Here is a 25,030-nt window from a genome sequence, read left to right as displayed (position 1 = left end):
CGGGAAATAGCGGAGTTTCGTCTCGTCATCGTAGTTGAGTAATTTAAAACAAACGAATATTTGTATACGAATATTTTAGTCATTTATTTCGTTGACGAGATTCACACTGGATGTCGCCCCCCGGTGGTGGAATGAACTTCCAAACTCCATTGGATCTGCAGAGTCCCTCTGCACCTTTAAGAAAAAGCTAAAGACCCAGCTCTTTCATGAATACCTACTAACTTAATGATGATGGTCTCCATATTATTGATGATGATGATGGTAATGACGATGGTTTCTGTTTGATAACGATGACTTATAAGATGGTTTCTATACTGATTAGAGCTCTCAAGAACTGCCCTCAATGTTGTGCTTTGCCTCTGGTCACTTCCTGTCAGCACCTGTGTGTCCAATCAGACTCAAAGCTGATCGCTTGCTCTTACTGACATTGTTCCCTTTTTTCTAGATCCTTGCTTGTGTTGTTCTTACTCTCTGATGTACGTCACTTTGGATAAAAGAGTCTGATAACTGAATTGTAGAATTGTAGAATGTCATGGGCGGCTGTGGCTCAGTGGTAGAGTCGGCCGTCTCTCAACCTGAAGGTTGGGGTTGGATCCCGCAGCTCCTGCAGCCTCATGTCCGATGTGTTCTTGGGTATGACACTTGACCCCTTGTTGCTCCTGCTGCTTTGTCGGCGGTGTGTGAATGTGATGAGTTAATACTGTTGGGACCTTTACTCAGCAGCCTCTACCATCAGTGTGTGAATGTGTGTGTAGGTGTGACCTGCGGTGTGAAGACGCTTTGAGCAGTCAGAAGACCAGAAATCGCTACACAAGCTTGAATAGAATAGATGCCATTGCCATTTGCACAGGTACAGGACAGTACAGGTACATTGGAATTTTTGTGTGTTTCTCCCTCAGTCAGCTTCTACAAAAAAGTTAAAATTATATATAAAATAGAAAAGTACAAATACAATAAATAGCTAAGTAAATTAAAATAAACTGTATTAAAGCAAAGATATAATACAAAAAAATATGAAATGAAAATATAAATATGTTTTCTTGTCTCTACTTTCTACTTCTCTTATTGCACCTGAGGTTATTGCACACATATTTTTCACATTATATAATTACACTGTTTTTTTGTTTTTAAGGTTAATATTGCACACTTGTACTGCAGCTCAAGTCCATTTACCATTTACTCAGTGAGCTCCGACAGGGATTCAAACTCTGATATTTGGTTGAGAACATGGTGAAAAAAGGTCTGACATCCAGGACAATTGTTCAACTTGTTATAATTCTGTTATCACATCAAAAAGTCTAAAAAAAACAAAACAATTTTGTTTTACATTTTTTAGGGTTTAGTGATGTTGGTCGCAGCATTTCTCAGAAGTCATGTCACAGTGTTTGGTGAAATTCAGTCTCTACCAAGACATGGCACGTTAAATAATCCTTATTTATTTTATTTGTTTATAAAAGCAGGAATCCACCCTGACAGAGAGAAAACTAACTCTAATTAGGTAATAAACTTTTTCTCTCTTTTCTTGACAGTTATAGGTTTTTCTAAATGTGCATAAAGATGTTCAGTAATTTGTCCATCGACTCCACCAGAGCCAATTGTTTATTTTTGTTTCCTACTTAATTAAAAACCCAAAGCTGCACATAGAGGATCCATAAGGCTCGTGTGTGATTTCAACAGCATCTGACTGTTAAAGAGCAAGAAGAAGTCCTCTGGGAGGGGAAGAGACAGTCAAGTAAAGAGAGAGATCAATATCAGCTGAGAGGGTCTCAAATCAGAAAGTTTGAAACGGGGGAAAGTGAATCCAGCTGCAAAGCAATCGACTAATAAGTGGATTAAATCAGCTCAGGGCCTCCGAGACACATCAGCTCTGTTTGCATGAAGGAATTCATCAACCGCAGACATCTGAACTGTCCATGTTTCTGATGTTTCGCTCTCAAACTTGTTACTCTTTTCTTTTAGAAGCATTTCTAAACGTTATATTTAAAGTCTGTTTATTGTAGGAAATAGAAAAAAGCTCAGATTTCTGATTCGTCTTGTTGTTGTTGTTGTTTTTCTTCTTCCTATAAATGAAACCGAGTGAAAACAGGTGGCTCTTGAGCTCTCTTGTTAGGTTTCAGCGTGGCACTACTTCTAAAGCACCGACCTTATGTGGAATAAATAGTTGCCGTTTCGTGAGTGCATGACGTAAACTCTTGGTTTGCTGTCACATTCAGACTCTGAGTCATGTTGCCGTTTTTGTCCTGAATTCAGGGAAGTGATCCTGGCTCCCTTTTTGATTTCTGTTTTTTTACCACCATGTCAGCTCAGAGGTCGACGCCGGCCTCCATCGTTTGCAGTCATTGCGGGTTGTTTTTCCTGATAAATGTTTCAGACTCATAACAGACGTGTTGTTTTTTTTGTCAGTCATGGTAAGGTTCTGTGTTTCTCCTCCACCCGGTTAGCTGTGTGCACTTCTGCATGCGTCACCGTGAATCTGTGTGTGTGTGTGTGTGTGTGTGTGTGTGCAACATTATTTTTGCGCGCCCTTAGGATCCCATTAGGATCAAAGTCTGTCGTAATTGCCTTTGTGTCGGCGGGTCTCTGCGCTAATAAAAGGCAAAGCGATGCAGGTGCAGGAGAATGTGTGAGCTTATCATTAGCCCACTTCAGAGGTGTGCTGCCCTTTCTGCCACCACAGGGAGCAATTGATGAGTGCAGACCAGGGGAGTGGTGGGAGGAAGGAGGTGTGGTGGTGGTGTTTAATGGTCACATAATTACATCCCTACATGTGTGTTTGAAAGTCCACACTCACCAAAAGGTCTCTGTGTGTGTGTGTGTGTGTGTGGACGAGCAATTCTCTACGTTTGATCGGCAATTATTTAAAGAAAGAAATCTATCCAGGAGTTTCTGCACATCACTTTTTTTTTTTTTACTTCAATACTCAGAAATCTAAAGAAAAACATCCTGGAGTTATTGTATTTATTCAATTTCCTTTCAATTTAGTTTAGAAACATTTTCCCAAACATTTCAAAATAACCCAAAATCAAAAAAAAAAAAAGTTTGTTATGACATAATGTTAATATCCTCTGCATCCGGGGCGCTGATGGCCTAACGGTTAGGTCGCACACCATCTACAGACTGAGGAGGTTATAGTTCTCCAAGAAGGTCCGGGTTCAAGTCCGACCTGTGCCTCCTTTCCTGCACGTCATTCCCCACTCACTCCTGATTTCCTACTCTATCCACTGTCCTATTAAATAAGGAAAAACAAACAAAAAAAAAAACAATATATATATCCTCTAAATACATTTTGAGTTTTGAGTCAAATACAAACTGCCAATCAAGGCTGCCGATAAGGGCTGGGAAATGGGAAAGCTTTCTGGGGGGGGGGGGGGGGGGGGGGTGCCTTGCTCAAGGGCACCTCTGCAGTGCTCAGGAAGTGATCTGGCACCTCTCCAACTTCCAGATTTTGAACTTGAACCGGCGACCCTCAGGTTCCCCAACCTTAGCCCCCCCGTCAGACGGACCTACTGCCGCCCCAGAAGAAGCCTTTTGTGCAGACTTCACATCACACGAGTTTTATAACCGCTCATTGAATAAAAAAATACAGCAGCAGAGAAACGGTACTGAAGTCGGAGGACAAACATCCTGGCAAGTGTGTATGTGTGCACATGTGGATTAAGTGTTTCACACGTGCGGTGTGTGCTTCTTGACAGAAAACTCTGAAGTGTGTGTGTGTGTGTGTTGTGCTCTTGAGGATTTCAGAGATCTTTTTACCTTTAGGAAAGGAGCCTCAGGCTGAAATGAGGGGGGGAGGGGGTGGGGTGGGGGGGTGATGGAGGGCTGTGAAGTAATTCAGCAGATGTTGCACCTGTTCATCATACAGCAGCTGCACGCACACACTCTGAGCCTCTGCTTCTATTGGTTACAAATAATGATGTGCTATTGGTGCATAACAAGGTTGACATCTACTCTGTTCACTTGGATTTTAATTTGGAGTTTAAGTTTACAGATTTCACACAAAACACTGCGCCCATAGAGCCGTTACACAAGACGTGCATGTTTCCTGTCAGACATTTTGAGCTTGTTAACATTACACTGAGCTTACAGATGGATTCTGTTTGTATTAAACATGCAGAGTAAACACCTGGATGTGTTTCCTGTAAACGGTCCTCTCTTTGAGTGTCACTGTTGCCTCTTGTGACCTTCCCTGTTCTCCTCCCTCTCTCACCTCTTGTCTCCAGGATGTGCGTGTCCGAGTGCCCCAGTGGCTTTTTCCGCGACGACAGGAAGCGCTGCAAGAAGTGCTCCTCGTTGTGCGAGACCTGCGTCGGCAGCCGCAGCGACCAGTGCACCACGTGCCGGCCCGGTTTCCACCTCAACGAGGGCTCCAACACGTGTGTGGCCACCTGCGGGGAAAGCTTCTACCTCGACCACGGTTTGTTTGACTTCTGACCACGCTGACTCCTTGATGTACAAAATGTTCACACAATTCAGTTAAACATGTTTTTATTTGTTCTACACCATCAGTGCTGGAATCAAAAATGTGTGGTGGCTTCAGTGGTTTTAATTACAAATAGCTGTTTTCACATATGCCCACCTGACTCCCCTTTAAAACCTCCTGATCGGTTTCTTCACACATGCACCTCACAGTGGGGGGGCTATACCTGTCGGGGGGAGGGGTAGCAGGGAAATGTTACCTGGAGAGCTGATAACTGAGCCACTATCATATGCATTGACCTGTATATCCATCAGGCTAGATATGAAGGATGTAAGGATTGTTCTATCTGTGTTGAGTTGATTGTAAGTTTGGTGTAAAGTTGAAAAAAAAAAAAAAGTCTATTAAACTTTGACAAATGAGTGAAAACTTCAAGCTTCAAAAGAACCATGACCTGGATGACTGAGAACCAACACAGACCCGTTAGAGTCATTGTTTATTCCTGTGTTTCTCTTTCTAAAATATCAGACAAATCCAGCACACTTTGATAAACAAAAGAGAAGTAGAAAATGTTCACTTTTAAGGTGTAACAAGCTCATGTTCCGCCTTTTTTGCTGAAAATTACTGATCCTCAAAACCGGTGAATATTTGATCATCTTATCAATCATTCGACCATCGTTCCAAACTAAAGGAAAATAAAAGAGGAGACAATGAAGTGCGTATCGACATCCTTTATCTACAATCTGACAGATCCCTGCTATGGAAGCGACTAGTGATCAGAAATCAAATGATAAAGCTAATTGGAAAATGAAAATGCAATAACAGAAATGCTTTTTAAGTTTCAGAATATGGGTGTATTATTTGACTCAAAAATAAAATGAGTTTTAGTTTTCAACTTCAAAAATGCACACATTTGATTTTTCAATTTCAAAAAAATGCCCCGCTAAATTTGTATCATAATTCAAATGAAAATGCTAATTCTAAAATGAAAATACAGCAACAGAAACGCGTTTTAATTTTCAGAATATAGGTGCATTATTTGACCTATATTTAAAATTAATATTCAGTCATCCAATTTGCATTATACTTTTGCTCTCTATAAATGCATCATTTTCTTCTTCATTTTTAATTTAGTCAAAGAATGTGGATTTTTGAAGTTGAAAACTAAAATGCAAATTAGATAAATTAATCATCATTTTATTTTTGAGTCAAATAATACACCCATATTCTGAAACTTATAAAGCATTTCTGTTAATGCATTTTCATTTTCAAATTAGCTTTATCATTTGAATTATTTTTTTTCAATTATTTTATTTGAATTAATTTTACCCCAAACAATAGACACAGTGCAGACAAGGCAGTACCAGCAGCATTTGATCATTTGAATTCTGATCACTGGTCGCTTCCATACCCTGCCAGTCTCATATCAGCTATCGTGGTTATGTCACAGATGTTTGAAAATGAAGAAATAAAAGTTTAGGTTCATAATCGTGCATCCTCTGGTTTCTAAATAGTTATAAAAATCTGTTTACCTTTCTTTCTGTTTTGCAAACTTTTCCGCCGCTGAAGGCAGGAGTGTTCATATGCATCGTGTCAAAGCGTGTCATTGCCTTTAGTCTGCCTTTTGAAATATTCATCGACATTCCTGTCCTCCCTCACCAACTCTCCAATCTTCTTTTTCTATCCCTGCAGATTTAGCCTTTTTGACATTCCCACTCTCCCCCTTCCTCTCTGGTCATCTCTCTCTCTCTCTCTCTCTCTTTCCTCTCTTCATGATCGTTGTTTTCCTCCTCTGCTCCCTGTCTTCATTTCAAATGCAACAAAACTTCTGCTTCCTATTATCCTCTCTATGTGTGTGTGTGTGTGACTGGCTTCCTCTGTGTTTTTCAGATTCCAACATTTGCAGGAGATGTTCAGAGAACTGTAAGAAGTGCACCTCCTCCAATATCTGCACAGAATGTAAACCTGGCATGAGGTGAGCAGGAGCCGAGCTGAGCGTCACCGAGTTTAAAGCATTCAGAAATGTAGAGATCATTTTGCTGCATAACTTTCATTTATATTTGATTTCAATGCACACAAAAACATTCTGCAATAATTACTCTTAAAACTGAGTGTCTCTACGTCTTCTCTTAATTGCTGCATAAACAGTTTGGAGGATTTGCCTTAAAATCAGTCAAAGATGCGCGGTGGCTCAGTTTTAATCACTTCACCCTTTTTACTCTAAACACACCTGCATGCTTTTAAAGAAGGGCTGTTTTTAAGCGTAAAAAAAAATCCCCCTCACCTCATTTCTCTTTGATGGTAAGAGGATGGAAATAAATGGGGAGGGCTGCGTCCAAAGACTTTTGTAACTGTTTTAGAAATGCACTGAGAAAGCTACTTTCCCTTTATGTACTTTAAGAAAGCTGCCCCGCTGTACTTTTTTGAGCCTTCAGCCGACATGCATCCCCATACTTTATGGATTACACTTTCCCCCGTCAACAAATCATTTCTGTGTTTCTTCCTCAAGAACTCAAATTATCTTCCTCATTACCTCGGGATATCAAAGCTGCTTTATGAAGATATATTTTATTATTCCCCCAAGAGGAAATTCAGCTTTACTCTCTGTTATTGAGACAAGCTCCACACACACACACACACACACACACACACACACACACACACACACACACACACACACACACACACACACACAGGCTGAAATAGAAACACATGCACAAACAGAATCCTATGGACATGCACGAATGGAGAGATGTTAGAGTGAGGGGGCTGCACACCGTGACGACCTTAGCTGGGGGGGGTTCAGCACCTCGGCAGTGCTCAGGAAGTGGACTGGCACCTCTCCAGCTACCACACCAATTTCCAGATTTGGTCCGCACCAAGACATGAACCGGCGACCCTCCGGTTTAAGTCCCTACAGTCTGCCGCCTCCAAAAATTATTCCATGGCCGGGAATCAAACCCGGGCCACGGCGGTGAGAGCGGCAAATCCAAAACACTAGACCACCAGGGACAGATACATTTATATCATTATCTCGAGACAAAGCCTAGTTTTTCTTGATAATGAAATACATTTCTGACGATCTATAAAACAAAACTGGTGATGAGCAGACCATGACATGCCACGCTGCCATCGTCCTCGCTAATGGGACACCTTTAGCTTGGACTACACTGAACCTGAATACAACTTGGTAATATTTGTTCCCAGTGTGTCGGGAAACGCAGGATGTAAACAAACAAGATGAGCTTCTAAACACACAGTAATGAACCGGCTCTGTTGTTTACACGGGCACGGGTTGGCCTCAATTACACTCCGGTTATAGTCTCAGGGAGCGGTCACACTGGCCATCCGTACCGTGCTTGGCCAGTGTGACCGCGCCCTCAGAGGTGTTAAGTCTTCTTCCTGGCATAAAGCGTCCATTAGCCAAAGTTGCCTCATGATAACTCCCTCTGCTGGTCTTCATCACAGCCCGTTCCTCTGTCATACTTGTACAAACATTGCAGGTTTTTCTTTCTCCATTTGGCTCGAGCGTCAGTGTGGTGGTGTGTGGATGAGATGGTTTTGTGTTCAACCACTCTCAACGCAGCAGGAAGATACTGTTTCTGATTTAGAACCGGCTCGTTGTATCACACTGCTGGTTTGGGGTTTGCGGCACAAAACCAGAGAAAACAGGGCTTCCCAACTGTTTTCCTCTGGGGGATCTTTATTAGGGAACATGAGTTTTCGCTCTGTGACCCCAGGCGTAATAAAGCTCCAGTGTACTGGTTTCATGCCGAGACCCACAAGAAGTGGAGCTGTTGCCCATTTTTTTTGGGCTGTGATGTTACTTTGAAGAACCTCTGATCTAAACCAGTTAGTCATCCGTGCAGACATGTTCCAGTTCACTTTGTGGCCACTTCCACAGCAGCCTCTTCAAACAACCACAAGCTACATCTGACCTGACAGAGGAGGATAGAGTGTTTTCAGGGCGCCGGGAATTCCAGCTAGGTCACGAAGGAAACACTTGTGAAGAGTTTAAAACCAATTGTGGTCTTGAACCCGGCTTTGAGTGTTCGATTGTAGCCAGAGGTGGAGGTGGGGACACTTGTAAGCCATAATTTCCTCTAAACGCCAGAGAGACCACAGTAACCCACATGCTCTCTCACACACACACACACACACACTCACACATTCACAGAGTCTCTGCTGTACCACTCAGTTCACCGCTCATGCTCGGTCAGGAAGAAGAGAGGAGCAGACGAGATTGTTTCTGGGAAACGTTAGCTAACGCAGACCAGCTGTTTTTCAGCTCAGTGCAGAAAGCTCTCCAAACCTGTCCTCGCTTTGACTGCATGCAGCAGACCTTTTATAAACTCCAAACCTACTGGAGGTAAGTTTGGAGTTTATAAAAGGTCTGCACTGACCTCTACATCTGGCCTTTTCAAAAGTGGTGGTTTCTATCCCGTCAAAACAAAAAAAAAAAGCTTCTTGAATCCTGATATCACCAGAGCTGCACAAACAAACAAAAGAGTCGGCTGCTCATAACTCAAATCCTCAAAAGCATGAAGACGTCAGCACTCACAATAAAGTCTACAACTTTAAATGAAGATAAAAGCTGCAGATAAAGAAAACGTACACAGGTCTCCGCGTGGCTTTCATCATTCCTTCACAAAGCGAAAAACGCAGAAAGCTTTCCGTTCTACACGAGTGTCAAGGCACGTTTGTTTCTATAGCACATTTCAACATCGAGGCAATTCAAAGTGCTTCACACAAGACGTCAAAAGCATCATGACAGAGGAAAGAAAAGGAAAAATAGAAAATTAAAAAATCACTGAAATTATTAAATCTGAAAATATGTTCAAATAAAATGAAATTAATTTAAATTAATAAAATTAAATTAAAAAAATTAAAAGAGTTAAAAAAATAAAAATAATTACAGTGCAGAGTAAAAGTTTAAAATCTTATTAAAGCTGTTTAATTAAAGGCAGCTGTAAACGAGTGTCCACTTAAGGCTGCTTCTTTCACAGTTTTCTTAATCTCGCCCGTGCTTCTGACTGCATTATTTTTTTTTTCTGCTTATTAAATTAAATTCTAACTGTTTTCCTGGAGGTTACGATCACTTAATTAACATGTATTCTGTTATTTTCTCTTCACAGTCTACAAGCAAACAAGTGCCAGATGACCTGTGACGTGGGCACTTACTACAACGGCCACAGAACGACCTGTGAGCCGTGTCATCGGGCCTGTGCCACTTGTGCAGGTGGGACTTGGATCAGTTTTTTTTTAACCACGACTTTCATACCTACACTATCTGAATGACATGAAGAGTGATGTGTGCACTGTGTGAAAGTCGTGCTTCTCATCCACTTTTTATAGTGGAAACGCCAATAATGTGTACAAAACAAAACAGAACTGAAGCGGACTGCTTGGTGGAAACAGGACTATATATTTGGCTCTATGAACAGACAGCAGTGACTCAGTAAAACAGTGCGTTTAATGTTTAAAAAAACGACCATTTTCTTATCCCCTAAACGATGTGAAAGCATATATTCACAATGTATCAGCTGTAGTATAAATCACAGGACGTCATTTATGTTTTGTTTGTTTTTCTCATGCAGAATACTCTCTTAATTCTGACATAATCATCTAAAAAACTCCTTCAAAATAAAACACCCCTAAAGCGTGTGTCTGCTTGTTTTTTTTTCAGGCACGGGGATCGAGGCGTGCACTAAATGTGCAGAGGGCTACTTACTAGAGGACTGGCGGTGTGTGTCGACATGCAGCGCTGGGTACTACTTGTCAGAGCAGACCGCAGACAACGGGCAGGTTCAGAGGTCCTGTAAGAAGTGAGTCAGCACACCTGCCAACACCTCCACACCACTTTTTACATCTCCAGTCTGCAGAATAAACAAGACCATCCTGAGCTGCTGCTGCTGCTGCAGAAAGTGAAGCTGCAGTGAACATATTGGAATGATTTTTAGTATTTCATTTTCTAAATTTAATATGAAAATGGAGTGATGATAAATGAACAAGGCTTTATATGCAAAACAAATTTGCGAACTTAAAAATAATATAAATCAAGTATATCCTCTGAAAATAACTCTGTGAGTCATGACTGTCTACAATGGGTGTAACACCCGAGTCCCACTGTCTGTGATGTTTTCAGAGTTTTCAGAGTCCTATCTTCAGTTTGTTTACATCGCCCGGACGGCCGGCTGACTCCTCCCCTCGTGTATAAAAGTTGTTTAATTGAGGGACTAGAGAAAAGAAGAATAACATACTGTACTCACTGCTTAACTGTGTTTCTAGATCACGCTCATTTCAGGTAAATTTACATGCAGTGTGAAGATACGAGCATAATAAAGATCGCTAGCATTAGCATGCTAACACAACAATGCAGCGCGAGTTGTTTTGGTTTCATGCTGGTGCTCAAGGGCGACATCTGCTGGATCAAAAAAATAAAGCATATAAAGCCTTTAAAGACTACAAAAAGCTCAGCTGCTGATTTGGTTAAAACTTAAGATATTAAAAATACAGACATAACATAAAAGTGCTGATTAGATGAGTGTAAAGTGATATCTCTGCGTACTCTCTAATGCAGCAAAACGGTCAAGGGCTGGAAATTAAAAAGCATATTTATTTTGAGCCCCTTGCCTTAATTATTTGATAGGACAGCTAAAGAGAGACATGAAATGAGGGGAGAGAGAGTGGAGCAAACTGCGTCAGGACTGTAGCCTTTGTACATGGGGCGCCTGCTCTACCCACTGGGCCCAGGGACCAGCTTCTTAAAAACAAGATCATGACCTGAGCTCAACTTTTAGAAAGGGAACATTTCAATAATCTTTCCTGCTGTGTATATATATATATCTACTCGTATTGAATTCTTCGTATGATTGCCGACAGGTGTGACCATAGCTGCTTAGAGTGCTCGGGGCCCGGCGAGAGAAACTGCAGCAGCTGTGTCAGTGGTTACAATCTGGAGGCGGGAGCCTGCGTGGTCAGCACCATCTGCAAAGATGGTGAGTTGTCAGCTTTCTTATCTACAAGACGCCGTAATGTGTTTTTTGTGGCATCGTCTCTCACATGCAGTAGTTCTAACACTTTAGTGACCATGAAGTCCGGCACTGAATTGAACTGGAAAACGTGTGAAAGCTTTTGATTCATAACAATATTTCTGTGAGATATTGAAAAAACTGAAAAGTTCTCAAATGTCTTCTCCGAGCTTTTTAAAGAGCTGAAGAACTCAAGAGTGCAGATGTACGTCTCGATTCTTAATCCCCTTTGTAGCTTCATATGATTTAAATAGTGTAACATCCCATCGGGTAAATGAAAAACAGGGCTTTGTTAAGTTAGACGAAGCACATTTATTTATACAGCACATCTCAGCAACAAGGCCATTCAACGTGCTTCACACAGGACAAAGAAAAGAAGACATTCAAGAAATCATTCAAACAAACCGTTAACAATCCCAGAGATAAAATATGAAAAAGATCCAAGAGAAATAAAGAAATATGACTTTAAGTAAAAATAAATTAAAAAACAAAATTACGCAACAGGCACAAAAAAAACACAAAAAGAAAACAATTCATAAATATAAAGATTTTTTTCTTAAAAATACTTTGATTCATTTGTCAAAATGATATTTTCTTTGCATATTCGGGATAACAGGTGATGTTGCTCGGACTCATTCAAATTAAAGTACTGAATCAATAAGTGTGTGTTGGGTCAGTCAATAATAGTGAACAATTACGTTAAGTAATCAACCCTGAAAACGTCGACCACAGAGTCTTACTGTCCCACCGGACTCAGATTCACCTGCTGGTCTCGCCTTATCAAAATGGATTCTGTTTTAACATTTAACCCCTGAACGTCTTCCAGAGGATTCAGGCTCACAGTTTGCGCTGTCTCAGACTTCCAGATAGCCCCCCCCCCCCCCCCCTCCTCAGGGTCACCTTACACAGCCCAACTCACTGATTGCAAATTAAGTTCGATTGCAGGAAAGTGTTGAATTAAAAAGTCAAAGTGGAGGACTCACCTGCGGCCTTCTTCCTCTGAAATCTTTGTACTAACTCCTTGAATCACGCTGCTCAGTGTTGTAGCTCCGAGGCAGGAGGTCGTGTGTCCTTGCTTCTGTTGTTGTGCTCTCCTGTCATCATCATCACTAACACATACTGAACGCTGTATGGGACTGCACACTCACACCTTCCTGTTGCTTTAACATTTTTTTATTTAGTTTACTTTGTCGCCTTTGTATTCGTTCAAACGTTTACTGCAGCATCTTCTCATCTCAACACCTTTCCATCCTCCTCAGTCATTTTCTTACTTACACTTCCTGATTGTTGAGCGTAATGCTCTCATCTTTTCTGAGCTCTGCATGTTTCCTTTTTCTCTCTTAACTGGCCGAGGTGATGCTCTCTTTCAAATGCTTTGTCTTCTGCCTGTGATTTGCTGGGCTTATCTTTAAAATGGAGCCATCACTGGAAAGTTGTGTGGCTCGCTGATAAGAAACAATAAAGAAGACAAATAGAGTGTGATCTTTCTGTTGAGGATGATTATTTTTGCCTAAAGTGCACACTCAGTCTGTTTCCAACCTTCCTGAACCAAAACACACGTCAGGTTTCACATCAGTCGGTTCACATGATTTAAAAAAAAAAAAAAAAAAAAAAAAAAGGATCGTACTAAGTTGAATTTCTCAAAGTCGGACTAAAGACGTTTTCACATATGCACTCCTGAAAATTCTCCAGAGATTCTCCTGACCTGGTTGTTCACATATGCTCCTCACAGCGGGAGACTATCCCTGTCAGACAGGGAGGGGGGGCGGGGGGTCTTCTGAAATAAGACGTGCATAAAAAAAAAAAAAGACGAGGAAGTAGCGGACGAAGCAACAGAGTCCGCTGTACGATGCTAAAATGAGAATGTTTGCCTTTCTATCAATGCTACAGTATCAACAAATGAGCAGAGAACAAGAAACTGAAGAACAGAAAAACTGAATGCAGCCGTTTAATTACGTGCACAGACATCATAGCGATCTTGTGCATAGAGGGCAGGATGTAAACGTCACTCCCCCCTCTCCTATTGGCTCAAGGTGAATTCTCCGGATAATATCCTGCTCACATCAGCTCACTCAGACTCACCGCGGGAAAAAAAATACTAGGAGTCTGACAGGAGAAGCTCAGGGTGAAGTCGGAGTGAAAAGTGTGAAAGACCGATAACACACTAAGATAAGATCTGTATTCAGACCCTGTGACGCTTCCCCTTCAATAACCCTTTTTACACATACAGAAATCTCCTGAAAAACTCCGGAGATTTAGCTACCCGGAGGGTCTTTAGGCTATGTGTGAACGCAAACAGCCACATTTCTCTCAGCGAGTTTCTCCTCCAGACCTCTAGTATTTTATCCTCAGAAAGTCCGAGTGAGCTGATGTCTGAACGCGGCAGCATATACTCCGGAGATTTGAACTCGAGCCAATAGAAAGAGAATGACGTTTATATACAGTGTGTCTGCACGCGACCTCTACGATCTCCGTGCACGTTATTAAACGTCTGCATTCTGTTTTCTGTTCGTCAGTATGTTGTTCTCCTCTCTGTTGTGGATGTTGTCATTCCATTGGATTACACATAGCATTGATATAAAGACAAATATTCTCATTTTAACGTCGTGTAGCGGACTCTGTTGCTTCGGTTGTTTATTTACGTCACGTCTTACCTCAGGAAATCCCCCGACCCCCCGCCCCCCCTCCCCTCTGACAGGGAAAGTCCCCCGCTGTGAGCAGCACATGTGAACGGCTAGGTCGGGAGAATCTCCGGAGAAGTCCTCCTGTAAATATCTAGATATTATCCGGAGTGCATATGTGAAAACGGCTAATGTTAAGTTGCGGAAGCGTAAATGGGTGAAGAAGTGATCCCTCCTCTGTACAGTCTCCAGAGGTAGAAACAGTGATGTAATAACCATGAGAAGGTCCAATAGTCAGCATCTGAAAGGGGACATACTTCAACCTACCGTAGCAGAGAAGGACTTACTTCTATCCTTTAATCAGTAGTTCATTAAAACTGTAACTCCACTTCACCGTGCATGTAAACGTACTGTGTGAAACTTTTGATTGGCAGCTCTAAACTGACTGACTTTCACTTTTGTAACAGACTGGTGGTCCACTTTGGGTTTCGGTGGTACAAAAATGACACCGATTTTATGAATTTTAAAAATCTTCAATTTTCTAATTGTGTGACGTTTTTTTTTTTTCTCTCTCTCTCTCTCTCTCTCTCTCTCTCTCTCTCTTTGTGTTTCTTTTTTTTATCTCCCCCCCAAATCTGTTTCCTCTCTCTCCTGACGTGGATCCAAATCACTCCACTGGACTTCAATAATTTTCCACCTCGATGAACACCACCTGTGATTGGAACAAAAAAAAAACTCTCCCTGTCATCTGAAAACCTCTCCTGACCAATCACACGGCTCTGCCTGCCCCCTCTGCGTGTGTTTCCATATGTATTTGAATGTGTGTGTGTGTGTGTGTGTGTGTGTGTGTTTCCCCCCCTCCCCTCCTACCAACTGTATCTCTTCTTCCTGGTCTGTGGAAAGCAAATGAAGAATCTTGGGCGGAGGGCAGTTTCTGCGTGCTTGTTAAAAAGAACAATCTTTGCCAGAGGAAAGTGCTGCAGCAACTGTGCTGCAGAACGTGCTCGCAAAAGGGCTGACGGGAAGTACTCACTGGGCGTTAAAAAAAGGGAGTGCAGGGGGGGATGCGAGAGCTCAGGGAGGGGGGGGGGGCACCCCCTCCTTCTCAAACTCCCCCCCTGCTCACTCATTCACAGTCACATAATTTATAAGAGAATCTGTGCCTCTTTACGGGACTGCATCGGAGGTGCGATGACAGGACTACAACAAACCTACCTTTTTTTCAGTACTGGGACACACACACGTGGTCAGGGTGTCAAATGACTTACGGGACTTATTTTCAAGAACAAACAAGAAAAATGAAACTAAAGTGAAAACACACAAATGAACAAAAAGTGTCGGTATTTTGTGACCAAAGCATCGATGCCAAAATAATTGAACCTTCTTTTTTTTTGTTGTTGTTGTTGCCAGTGTAGGAAGCATAGCTTAAAAAACAGGAGCCACTTCAGCCTGTGAATCTCTGAATACATCTGTGTGCATTTTTATTTTGGCTTCTCCTCCTCCTCCTCTCTCTCTCTCTCTCTCTCTCTCTCTCTCTCTCTCCAACGTTATCGATAAACAGATGGAAAGAGAACATACAGTAGGAAAAGGCCCGGGGGTTTTCTACCTGTAAATATACGTCAAAGGATTAAAAAAAAAAAATGAAGCTGGCTCAGTGATGTGAAAATAATGTCTGTCTGGGCTGACTTTAGAGAGGGTAACACACACGGACCAACTTGTGCACCCCACACACACACACACACACACACACACACACACACACACACACACAAACACATAAATCAGCCAACTTTAAAGTAAGATGCACACAGTGTCACAAGAAGCACGTTACTGACCGAAATCACCTCATTTCATTTATTTAAAAACACAAACCTGCCCTCTGAACACTGTGTTTGTCTTCATCAGTGTGTGTGTGTATGTGTGTGTGTGCGTGTGTGTGTGTATGTTGTAGGAGAATGTCATTAATTCTTAATGTAAGCCCAGACAGCATTGATTCATTCCAGAGGTACTACAAGACGAGTCGATAGCCATTCCTTCTGGAGCTTTGTGCAGGGAAAGGAAACCCTGCAGTGAGTCAAAAATGAATTTGTGGTGCTCGGGATGCACCGACGACGACGGACATTTCTGTTTCTTTACACTTCAACTTTGACCCCAGACTGAGTATTGAATCCATCCATTTCTTTGAATGAAATAATTCAAAGCAGAATAATTCAAATTTAACTTTTACAGGGAACTATATATTTTTTTTCTTTGTGTTATTTTCCCCTCTTGCCATGTGCAACCCTGATAAAGGGAATTTTGTCAAATTTATTATACTTTTTGTTATGTGCTAGGGTTGTCATGATACCAGAATTGAAAACTTTGATGCCAGTCTTGCAAAACTCAAACAATATGGAAACCTGTTTTCGATATCACAGCAACTAAAATAGAAAAACGGCAACTGATATTCGGTCATTTATTGGTTTTAATTTTTAAGAAATGGCAAGAAAAACTCCTTCGCACTGTCTGAATTTGCACAATACAAACATTGCCAACGTTTTATGTGCTATGTAGACAGTGTGCAGGTGTTTGTTTGCTATTCTTCATGGATTAATTCCTCTCCAACACACCTGTGTTTGAATCAAGTGGTGTCGAAAAAGAACTGAAGTATGGAACATTTTGACGACCTTCCTTGGTGCATCCCTATATGTTGCTGTTCTCAAATAAAAAATAGAAGATTTAGAAGTTTCTGCTCTTTGTGGATGCATATCAGCTGAAGCATCGCTCTACACTTCCAACACAGAAGGTCAATGACGGGCACAGAAAAATGTTCTGTTATTCTCATGTTTCGGTCTCCGACAAGGCGGACAGGCGGTGAACCGCTCAGGTGCAAAAAATCAGACGTGAAGCTCCGGCTTCCTCACAAAAAAGGATTTAGTTTGACATTCAGCAGTCGGATATTTGTGAAAAATCAGTAAAACAAACATAAGAAGGCAATCAATGTTTTCTACTTTCATTATAATTGTTGGAGCTGACATAACACATAAATGCAGAAGAAGAAAATGTTAAATGGTATCGAGCCCCTAAAGTCCTGGTGATGTCAGAGGTCTGGTTTCTCCTCCTGTCCGTCTCCGAGCCCGCTCCTCATGAAACTCTAAAAGGTTATTCTGGTGGTGCCGGTTTTCCAATAAAGAGCAGCGGATACAATGTTTATGATTCCTCTTGTATTTGTGTGCGTTCTCACACCTGCAGCTCGAGCATTCACAGTATTAGATGACTTGTTGTACTTGTCGGCTGGTTATGGTTCTTGATGATTTGTAATAAAGATTGATGATGACTCCCCTGTTTTGGTTAACAAAAACTTATTCTTGGTCATTGTTTAAGATGACTTGAATTGACTTTTTAGATTTTGTGTGGTCGTATAGGCGCACGCACACACCCCCCACTCCCCCTCCCCCCCACCCACCCTCCCTCGTATAAAAGCTGTTTTTATCGTGTACCTGTGACATATCTGTGACGATGCATTATTAATGTTACTCAAAGTCCTAGTTTTGAAAAATCTTTTTTTACTTAAGTGTTCTTATTAAAATGTTTAATCTGTTCATGTTTGTTTTTATTTTTCAGTCGCGGTCTAATCGGTCACATTTTCTTTGTGTGACCCTGATATCACCCACTACTCAGTTATTTAATTAAAAGATTCATGAAAGGGGATAAACGACATTAAAATTCTCATCATTGCTTTTAGAAACTTTACGTTTTTCAACATTCAATAAGAGATTGATTAAATGAAGTTCCACGTGCTGCAGGAGAATCTTTTACTACCAATTTCCACACACTGTGTGCGTGCTGCGATGCAAAAAAAAGAGGCTAATATGTGTCCCTAGTCTGTCGACAAACCCCCCTATTATGAGAGAAGTCCATCCTCCATCTTGCTCCACTTTTCAGAAAATGTGTGCTCAAACAGGCTGTCTGGCGATTTTCCCTTCATAACATCACAAAGGGCAGTAGCCCCTCCCCCAGGTGGGTGACACTCCCACAGCTAGGTGTTTGTTCTGCCCTCTGAGTCTGCCTTCTCACCGTAAACAATAGGACATGGAGCGAGAAAGACCGAGACACCTAAGCCCTTCCAGAGAGGGGGCGTGGTCAGACACAGCTCATTTACATATTTAAAGGTACAGACACAGAAACAGCCTGTTCTGAGTTGGTGAAGCTGATGACTTGATGAGACAGGATGGCTGAAGAATTGATGGATGATGAATCTGTGAAGACGGGGCGGTGGAGGGGCTCATGAAACATCAGCTTGAAGGAATTTAGAATCATATTTAAAAGGGGAGCGATGATGGGTTGAAAATGAGGGAGGAAGGCCATGCGATTGGTTAGATGAGTGACGCTGACGAGACAGCTGGTTATCCAATGACAGCCCCAGAAAATGACAGCGGAAACGTGAGTGAGCGTGCAAAAAGGGAAGAATGAGAAAGACCCGATCATGAAGGCAATTAATTAACGCTCAATGAACTTACGCTAGAGCTTCATTAATAGCAATAATACTTATAATATATTTAATTTATATAACAATAAGAACCAGACTGAGAAGAGTAATGAAGGTTGGGAGTCCGATGGAGAGGCAGAGTTCAGAGGTAGACTGTGGTGAACAAACGTTGTCTGAGGAGTTTTTTTCTTTTCTTTAAATGTGCCCTAAAGATGGAGTATTGTGCGGATGTCGGAGAGTGGGGGCTGTGATGCTGAAGGCCCCCGTCTCTCTCCAGCGGCACACATACTGAAGGTGTGTGAGAAAAAACATCAATACTTAAATAAATCCAGCACAAGTTTCTTCAAACTCCTCCTCAGCATCAACAAACGTTTTCCTGCAGGAATTAAGAGGCTGCTCGTTCGAAAACAGAATAAGAGGGAATGCCCTGCGCATAAATGTTTTTGTTTTTTAATCCTGACAAATAAATCTCTTTTAAGATAAGATAATCCTTTATTTATCCCACAACGGGGAAATTTACATTGTTACAGCAGCAAAGAGCAAAGATTGCAAACAAAAAGTGAACACAGTACAATTTAAATAAATAAATACAAATTTAAAATGTACAAAAAAATAGATTGATACCACAATATGTGCACATAAAGTGTGACATGTTATTGCACAATGTGGTTTGGTGGTTTGTTTTTGCTCCATCTTGCTATAATTAACATCATCCGTTTAACTTTGGCAACCACTCGCACTTAAATGGTGTTCAGTTCATCCTGTAGTTGCTCACAGGAGGGGAGAGGAGTTATCGGTATGATTTTTTTTTTTATTTGTCTGTTTGCTTCCAAAAAGTCCTTAATGCTACGTTATAATCGTAACATTTCCCTTCAGCAAGGCACGGGTTTTCTGAATATTTTGGATAGTGAGAAGCTGAATGGTTAAATAATTTCAAACTGAATCCAGGATGTTTTATTTTTTTTTAAAGCACTTCCCTGTTGTGATACGTACACAATATTTGACAAAGTGTGGGACCACCTGTGTGTTTTAATGGATGTATTTCTATTTCATACTCTCCCGGTCTGAGAGTGCAGCAGGTATCAGGAGGTTGAAGGGTCGGGGAATTGGGATTCAGGTCCAGGTGTGAGGTTGATGTCAGTATGATACCTCTCCTCTCCTCACAGAGCAGACTGTCAACGTCCTTTACAAGGTCAGCCCGGTCCATCACAGCGGAAAAAAGTTTCTCTCCCCTGAGTGTCAGACTCTTTCTACCCCCCCTCCCCCCCCCCTCCCCCCCTTCATTCTCCTCCTTCCCTGCAGCGGGAGTCCAAAAGTGTCTGCTTTAGCCGAGTGGAGATGTGCGGCTTTCCGTCCCTTGAGAACTTGGCTCCCTGTTTGTTTTTGCGTGTGTGTGAGTGAGGGGGAGACAAACAGAAAGACAGGGAGACAATTTGTGTATGTGTTTTGTGTGTGTGTGTGTGTGTGTGTGTGTGTGTGTGTGTTTGAATGGTTTCAGCAGAGCTCCAGTGAATGGGAAGCCACCGCCTGTTGTGTTTGTACACAAAGAAGCTTTTTTGTTTTCAAAGGAACAATTGAGCTTTTCACAGAGAGCACAGACAACCTCGCCGCTGCCTTAAAGGATGCTCACACACACACACACACACACACACACACACACACACACACACACAGAGCCGGGTCCTTATGTCTGAGCCTGTGTCTGTCACCTTTGTCTTATTCAAAGGTAGGATAGGACACAATGCTGATGCCTCTTTTGTTCTGGCTCTTTTCAGCTTCCGTCAGATGTGAGTCTGAAGGTTGATGTGTTTTTTGAAGAACTTCTTTCCTAATCCTTTTCGAAAAAACTTCGGACACAATAGCTCGTAAACATTTGGGAGTTTCTGCGTGTGAACAAAGTTTAAGTAACAATCCTGCAGTAAATATGATTTATGTTTTAATTTGAGAGTAATGATTTTCACCGCTGCGTTAATAATACCTCTACCTGGTGTGTGACAATACGTTGATTAATACCGGGGACTCGACGATTGCTTTGCCAGGTGTTTTGAGATTTCTCTGGCACCTAATCTTCATTTCCAGCCGAGACTTTATTTTGAAAGGAGAAACTTTTCCGACCTCCCAAAAAGCCTACGCACATTTTCAACATGTTTAACAGCGAAGGATGCGGCTGGAGGAAGGCATTTAAATCTTAAAGAAATGTTTTTCACAATCTTGACCTGTAAATGATTCTGTTACTCACAGAGAGCGAAACACCTGCTGATGTCGTGGTACTTCTGCACTAAAACAGTTATTAAAGAACGATGCAGTTTTGAATACAACAACCACTTTTTATGCACACTATCTTCACTAAAGTGGTAGTACAGATATTTGTGTTTAGAAAGACAAAAGTAGACACTACAGCTCTGTAAAAATCCATATCTGACTTAGTGTATTGGGCTTTTTGTGCTTTTATTGTAGAGACAGGACAGTGGATAGAGTCAGAGTCAGGGAGAGAGAGGGGAATCAATCAGTCACTCAATTTTTATTTGAATAGCGCCGATTCATAACAAATGTTTTCTCCATACACTTTACAAAAAGCAGATAAAAGACCTTACTCATTGTTACATTATCTTCAAAGACCCAACGTTAATCCATCATGAGCGCTGAGCAGAGGTGTCAAAAGTATTGACATTAATTACTCAGGTAGAAGTATAGATACTAGGGTTTAAAAAGACTTCTGTAGAAGTTGAAGTATCAACTCAAGCTTTTGACTCAAGTAAAAGTGTAAAAGTACTGGTTTCAAAACTACTTAAAGTATAAAAGTAAAAGTAATGTAAGGGGGAAAAAATGCCATTAAGGACAAAAGCTTAGGCCGCCCCACAGGGGCCTATAGTGCACTACCCCACCTCCCCAAAAAAATGTTTTTCTAAAGGCCATTTATCTGGATACATTTTTTTTTTTTTTGTGTGTTTTTTTGAACGATGACATGCCTGAATGAAAACAAGCCGAAATGAAATAGGAGTAACGAGGCTATTTTTAAAATGTAAGGAGTTGAAGTAAAAAGTCGGCAGAAAAATAATTACTCCAGTAAAGATACCCAAAATTTCTACTTAAGTAAGGTAACAAAGTATTTGTACTTTGTTACTTGACACCTCTGGCGCTGAGCAACATTCAGCAAAGTTACAGAGGCAAGAGAAAGCTTCCTTTAAGAGGCAGAAACCTCGAGCAGAACCAGACTCATGATGAACAGACGTCTGATGAGACTGTGTTTGAGTGAGAAAGTGAGATAGAGCGAGATGCAGGGAGTCATATCTGCCAATGCAGCATGAAACATTTGACTGTAACAAGTCAAATGTTACTTTTGAGACAGGACAAGAAAGTCGAGATGCTTCTGAGCCCGGGAAAGTCAGGCCTCTGTAAATCCATGAGCACAGTTTTACAAATCCATGAGCACGGTTTTACAAATCCATGAGCACGGTTTTACAAATCCATGAGCATGGTTTTACAAATCCATGAGCACAGTTTTACAAATCCATGAGCACGGTTTTACAAATCCATGAGCATGGTTTTACAAATCCATGAGCACAGTTTTACAAATCCATGAGCACGGTTTTACAAATCCATGAGCACGGTTATACAAATCCATGAGCACAGTTTTACAAATCCATGAGCACGGTTTTACAAATCCATGAGCACAGTTTTACAAATCCATGAGCACGGTTTTACAAATCCATGAGCACTGTTTTACAAATCCATGAGCACAGTTTTACAAATCCATGAGCACGGTTTTACAAATCCATGAGCACGGTTATACAAATCCATGAGCACAGTTTTACAAATCCATGAGCACGGTTTTACAAATCCACACTGCGCGCTCGGTTTGCAATCTTTGTGCATGCAGTCCCTCAGAGACCATCACAGATTACAAATCCGTGCATGTGGACTATAAACCGTGTGTCTGGATCTTTAAACTGTGGGATCAGATTAACATAAAGATTCATATTTTTTCTTACCTGAACCTTTCACCGGTGTATCAGATCCCCAGAAAACACCAGGAATACTCTTTATCTAGGGGGAAATTGCGTTAATAAAATGTGGATTAATGTCCTTTAAGGGATTCCGTACGATAACAGCTGACTGCTGTTTTTTTAAACGGAGCATCTCGGCACATCACAGCTTTTTAAAGAGAAGTAAACAAAAACATATCTTGTAAACAAAGTGTGGAGCCAAACAAGGTAAGTTATTTTTAAAAAGCTTGTTTTTGAAAAAGTGGTTTCTGGACAGAAGAAGAAGAAGCAGGTTTCAGGTCACGTTGTTGTTATTTACTGTTGCCGTCTGTCTGCAGGACGCTACATGAGTCATGGAAAGTGTCACCTGTGTGATGCTACCTGTGCACAGTGCTCGGGTCCCGAGAGAGAGGACTGCACCAGCTGCCCTGAGAGCCGGTGAGAACACAAGAGTCCTTCACATGTTAACATCTTTGTGCTGGGTGGGGTGTTCACTCGCTGTCAGAGCTCCTGAGTTTTTGCACTGGTATCTGTGGGACAAATAAAGTGAATCGTGATTATTATAGAGACAAAAAACTCTCAGATCAGATGTAACTTTTTCAGAAGGGAAATCACTTAAAGTCTTTATATGTGATTTTTCACACTTAAATATAATAGAAATCAAGTATATCCTCTGAAAATAACTCTGTGAGTCATGACTGTCTACAATGGGTGTAACACCCGAGTCCCACTGTCTGTGATGTTTTCAGAGTTTTCAGAGTCCTATCTTCACTTTGTTTACATCGCCGGGACGGCCGGCTGACTCCTCCCCTCGTGTATAAAAGTTGTTTAATTGAGGGACTTGAGAAAAGAAGAATAACATACTGTACTCACTGCTTAACTGTGTTTCTAGATCACGCTCATTTCAGGTAAATTTACATGCAGTGTGAAGATACGAGCAGAATAAAGATCCCTAGCATTAGCATGCTAACACAACAATGCAGCGCGAGTTGTTTTGGTTTCATGCTGGTGCTCAAGGGCAACATCTGCTGGATCCAAAAATCACATATAAAGCCTTTAAATGTCATATTTTCTTTATACAGTCGGTACACTTGTAAATTGTTAATCAGCATTAGGTATAGGGTATGCAGTTTAACTTCTTTAGCCTACTCTGTGCTGCCTTTCTGTTGGGTTAGCCAAGTGTACCGATCTGACCTTAAAGGGTGGAGCTAGACACTCTGCAGTCCATTGATTGGTCGAAATAAATCTCCACTTCCCTTGCGACAGCGGTAATAAAGGACAGACACAAAACGCTTTATTTTTAAATATGCTGTGGATTTGGAGAGAGCAACTTTAAGGCTGTTTTTGTTTTTACAACTATTGTCATCACAATAGAAACGCAAGTATGAAGTTTTGCATTTTTAAAGGTTTTATGCTTACAAAAAATTAGATTTTTTTTAGTTGATAACTTTTATATTAAAGCTCCTGTGAGAAACGTTTGGTTTGGGTCCATTTTTTCGAACCCCTGTGTAGAAAGCAGTCTTTGCTGATTTTATCTTGTTTATTTAAAGTCATCCAGAATCTTGGAAAATAAAAAATAAAAAATAAATAAATAAAAAAGAGGCTGTTTCGGCGGCGTGCAGAAAGCACTTTGTCTGACACCTACAGGCATTAAAATGTAAAATAAAGACATAGTACGTGTTACCACTGATGGTCTTGTTTGCTTTTGTAGGTCATTTAAAGGCATCAATTTAAATTTCAGGCTGTTTCATAAACAGATAAAAACTCCTCACAGGAGCTTTAAGATAAATAAATAAACTTTCGATTAACCTTTTTTTTCTTTTCTTTTGCGGTCGATTTTTTTTTTTACTGTTGCTTTTCAAATGAAAATCAAAGAATCAAACTGTCAAGCTGAATATAATCCACAGTGGCTGGATGCTGAGTGTGTTATTGTTAATCCTCAAACCTCATCCACCTGCAGGTTGTACGACGAGGGAAGCTGCGTCATCCGCTGTCAGAAGGGGCGCTACGCGATGGGACGGCAGTGTCACTTCTGTCACCACACCTGCCACGAGTGCACGGACGAGGGACCCGACAACTGCACCAGATGTGACAAAGGTACGCTAACATCAGCTGAACTTTCAAACCAATCTGATCGTTCTGTTTGACTTTTCTCATGAAAAACACATACAGCAAAAAAAAAAAAAAAAAAAGGGGACATTTTTCAGAAAAGTGCTGCACTGATGATCTGTACAGAAAAGTAAAAAAAACAAAAAACGCTGGGTTGCGTCCTGCCGCTGGTCGCCATGACTACAGTCCTCCTTTCTCTCTCATGATTATATTGTAGTCACACACAACTTCTGCCGGACCCTTTCATGACGTAATCGTCAAGATTTTAAATTCTAAATATCAAACATGTTTGAAATAAATCGGGGCGTCCCCGACGATCGCCGGGCAGATCGGGGACGTTAAGATTGGATCTTTGTACCGCTCACACTACGAGATAATCTGAGCAGATAATCGGGTCCGAG

At 41.3% G+C, this 25,030-nt stretch overlaps 1 protein-coding gene across 3 annotated transcripts in view; it reads left to right on the top strand.

Annotated features, from left to right (window-relative positions):
- Positions 1 to 24,682, top strand: part of pcsk5b (proprotein convertase subtilisin/kexin type 5b) — an 83,432-nt gene extending 58,750 nt beyond the window's left edge. Inside the window, exons 16-22 of one of the 3 annotated variants that reach the window (XM_061038917.1) lie at positions 4,221 to 4,414; positions 6,305 to 6,389; positions 9,550 to 9,653; positions 10,101 to 10,239; positions 11,297 to 11,412; positions 22,859 to 22,958; positions 24,481 to 24,682. In XM_061038917.1, the coding sequence (XP_060894900.1) occupies positions 4,221 to 4,414; positions 6,305 to 6,389; positions 9,550 to 9,653; positions 10,101 to 10,239; positions 11,297 to 11,412; positions 22,859 to 22,958; positions 24,481 to 24,667 (925 nt within the window). In that variant the 3' untranslated portion in view covers positions 24,668 to 24,682. Of the gene's footprint in view, positions 1 to 4,220; positions 4,415 to 6,304; positions 6,390 to 9,549; positions 9,654 to 10,100; positions 10,240 to 11,296; positions 11,413 to 14,969; positions 17,648 to 22,858; positions 22,959 to 24,480 lie in introns of those variants that run through there. The other 2 variants (XM_061038919.1, XM_061038918.1) reach the window with 2 other exon arrangements.
- Positions 24,683 to 25,030: the final 348 nt, after the last annotated feature.

This window comes from Labrus mixtus, chromosome 5 (assembly GCF_963584025.1).
Source record: "Labrus mixtus chromosome 5, fLabMix1.1, whole genome shotgun sequence".
Taxonomy (NCBI): Eukaryota; Metazoa; Chordata; class Actinopteri; order Labriformes; family Labridae; genus Labrus; species Labrus mixtus.
The sequence above is the reverse complement of the archived record's forward strand: the minus strand, read 5'-3'. Positions and strand labels throughout refer to the sequence as shown.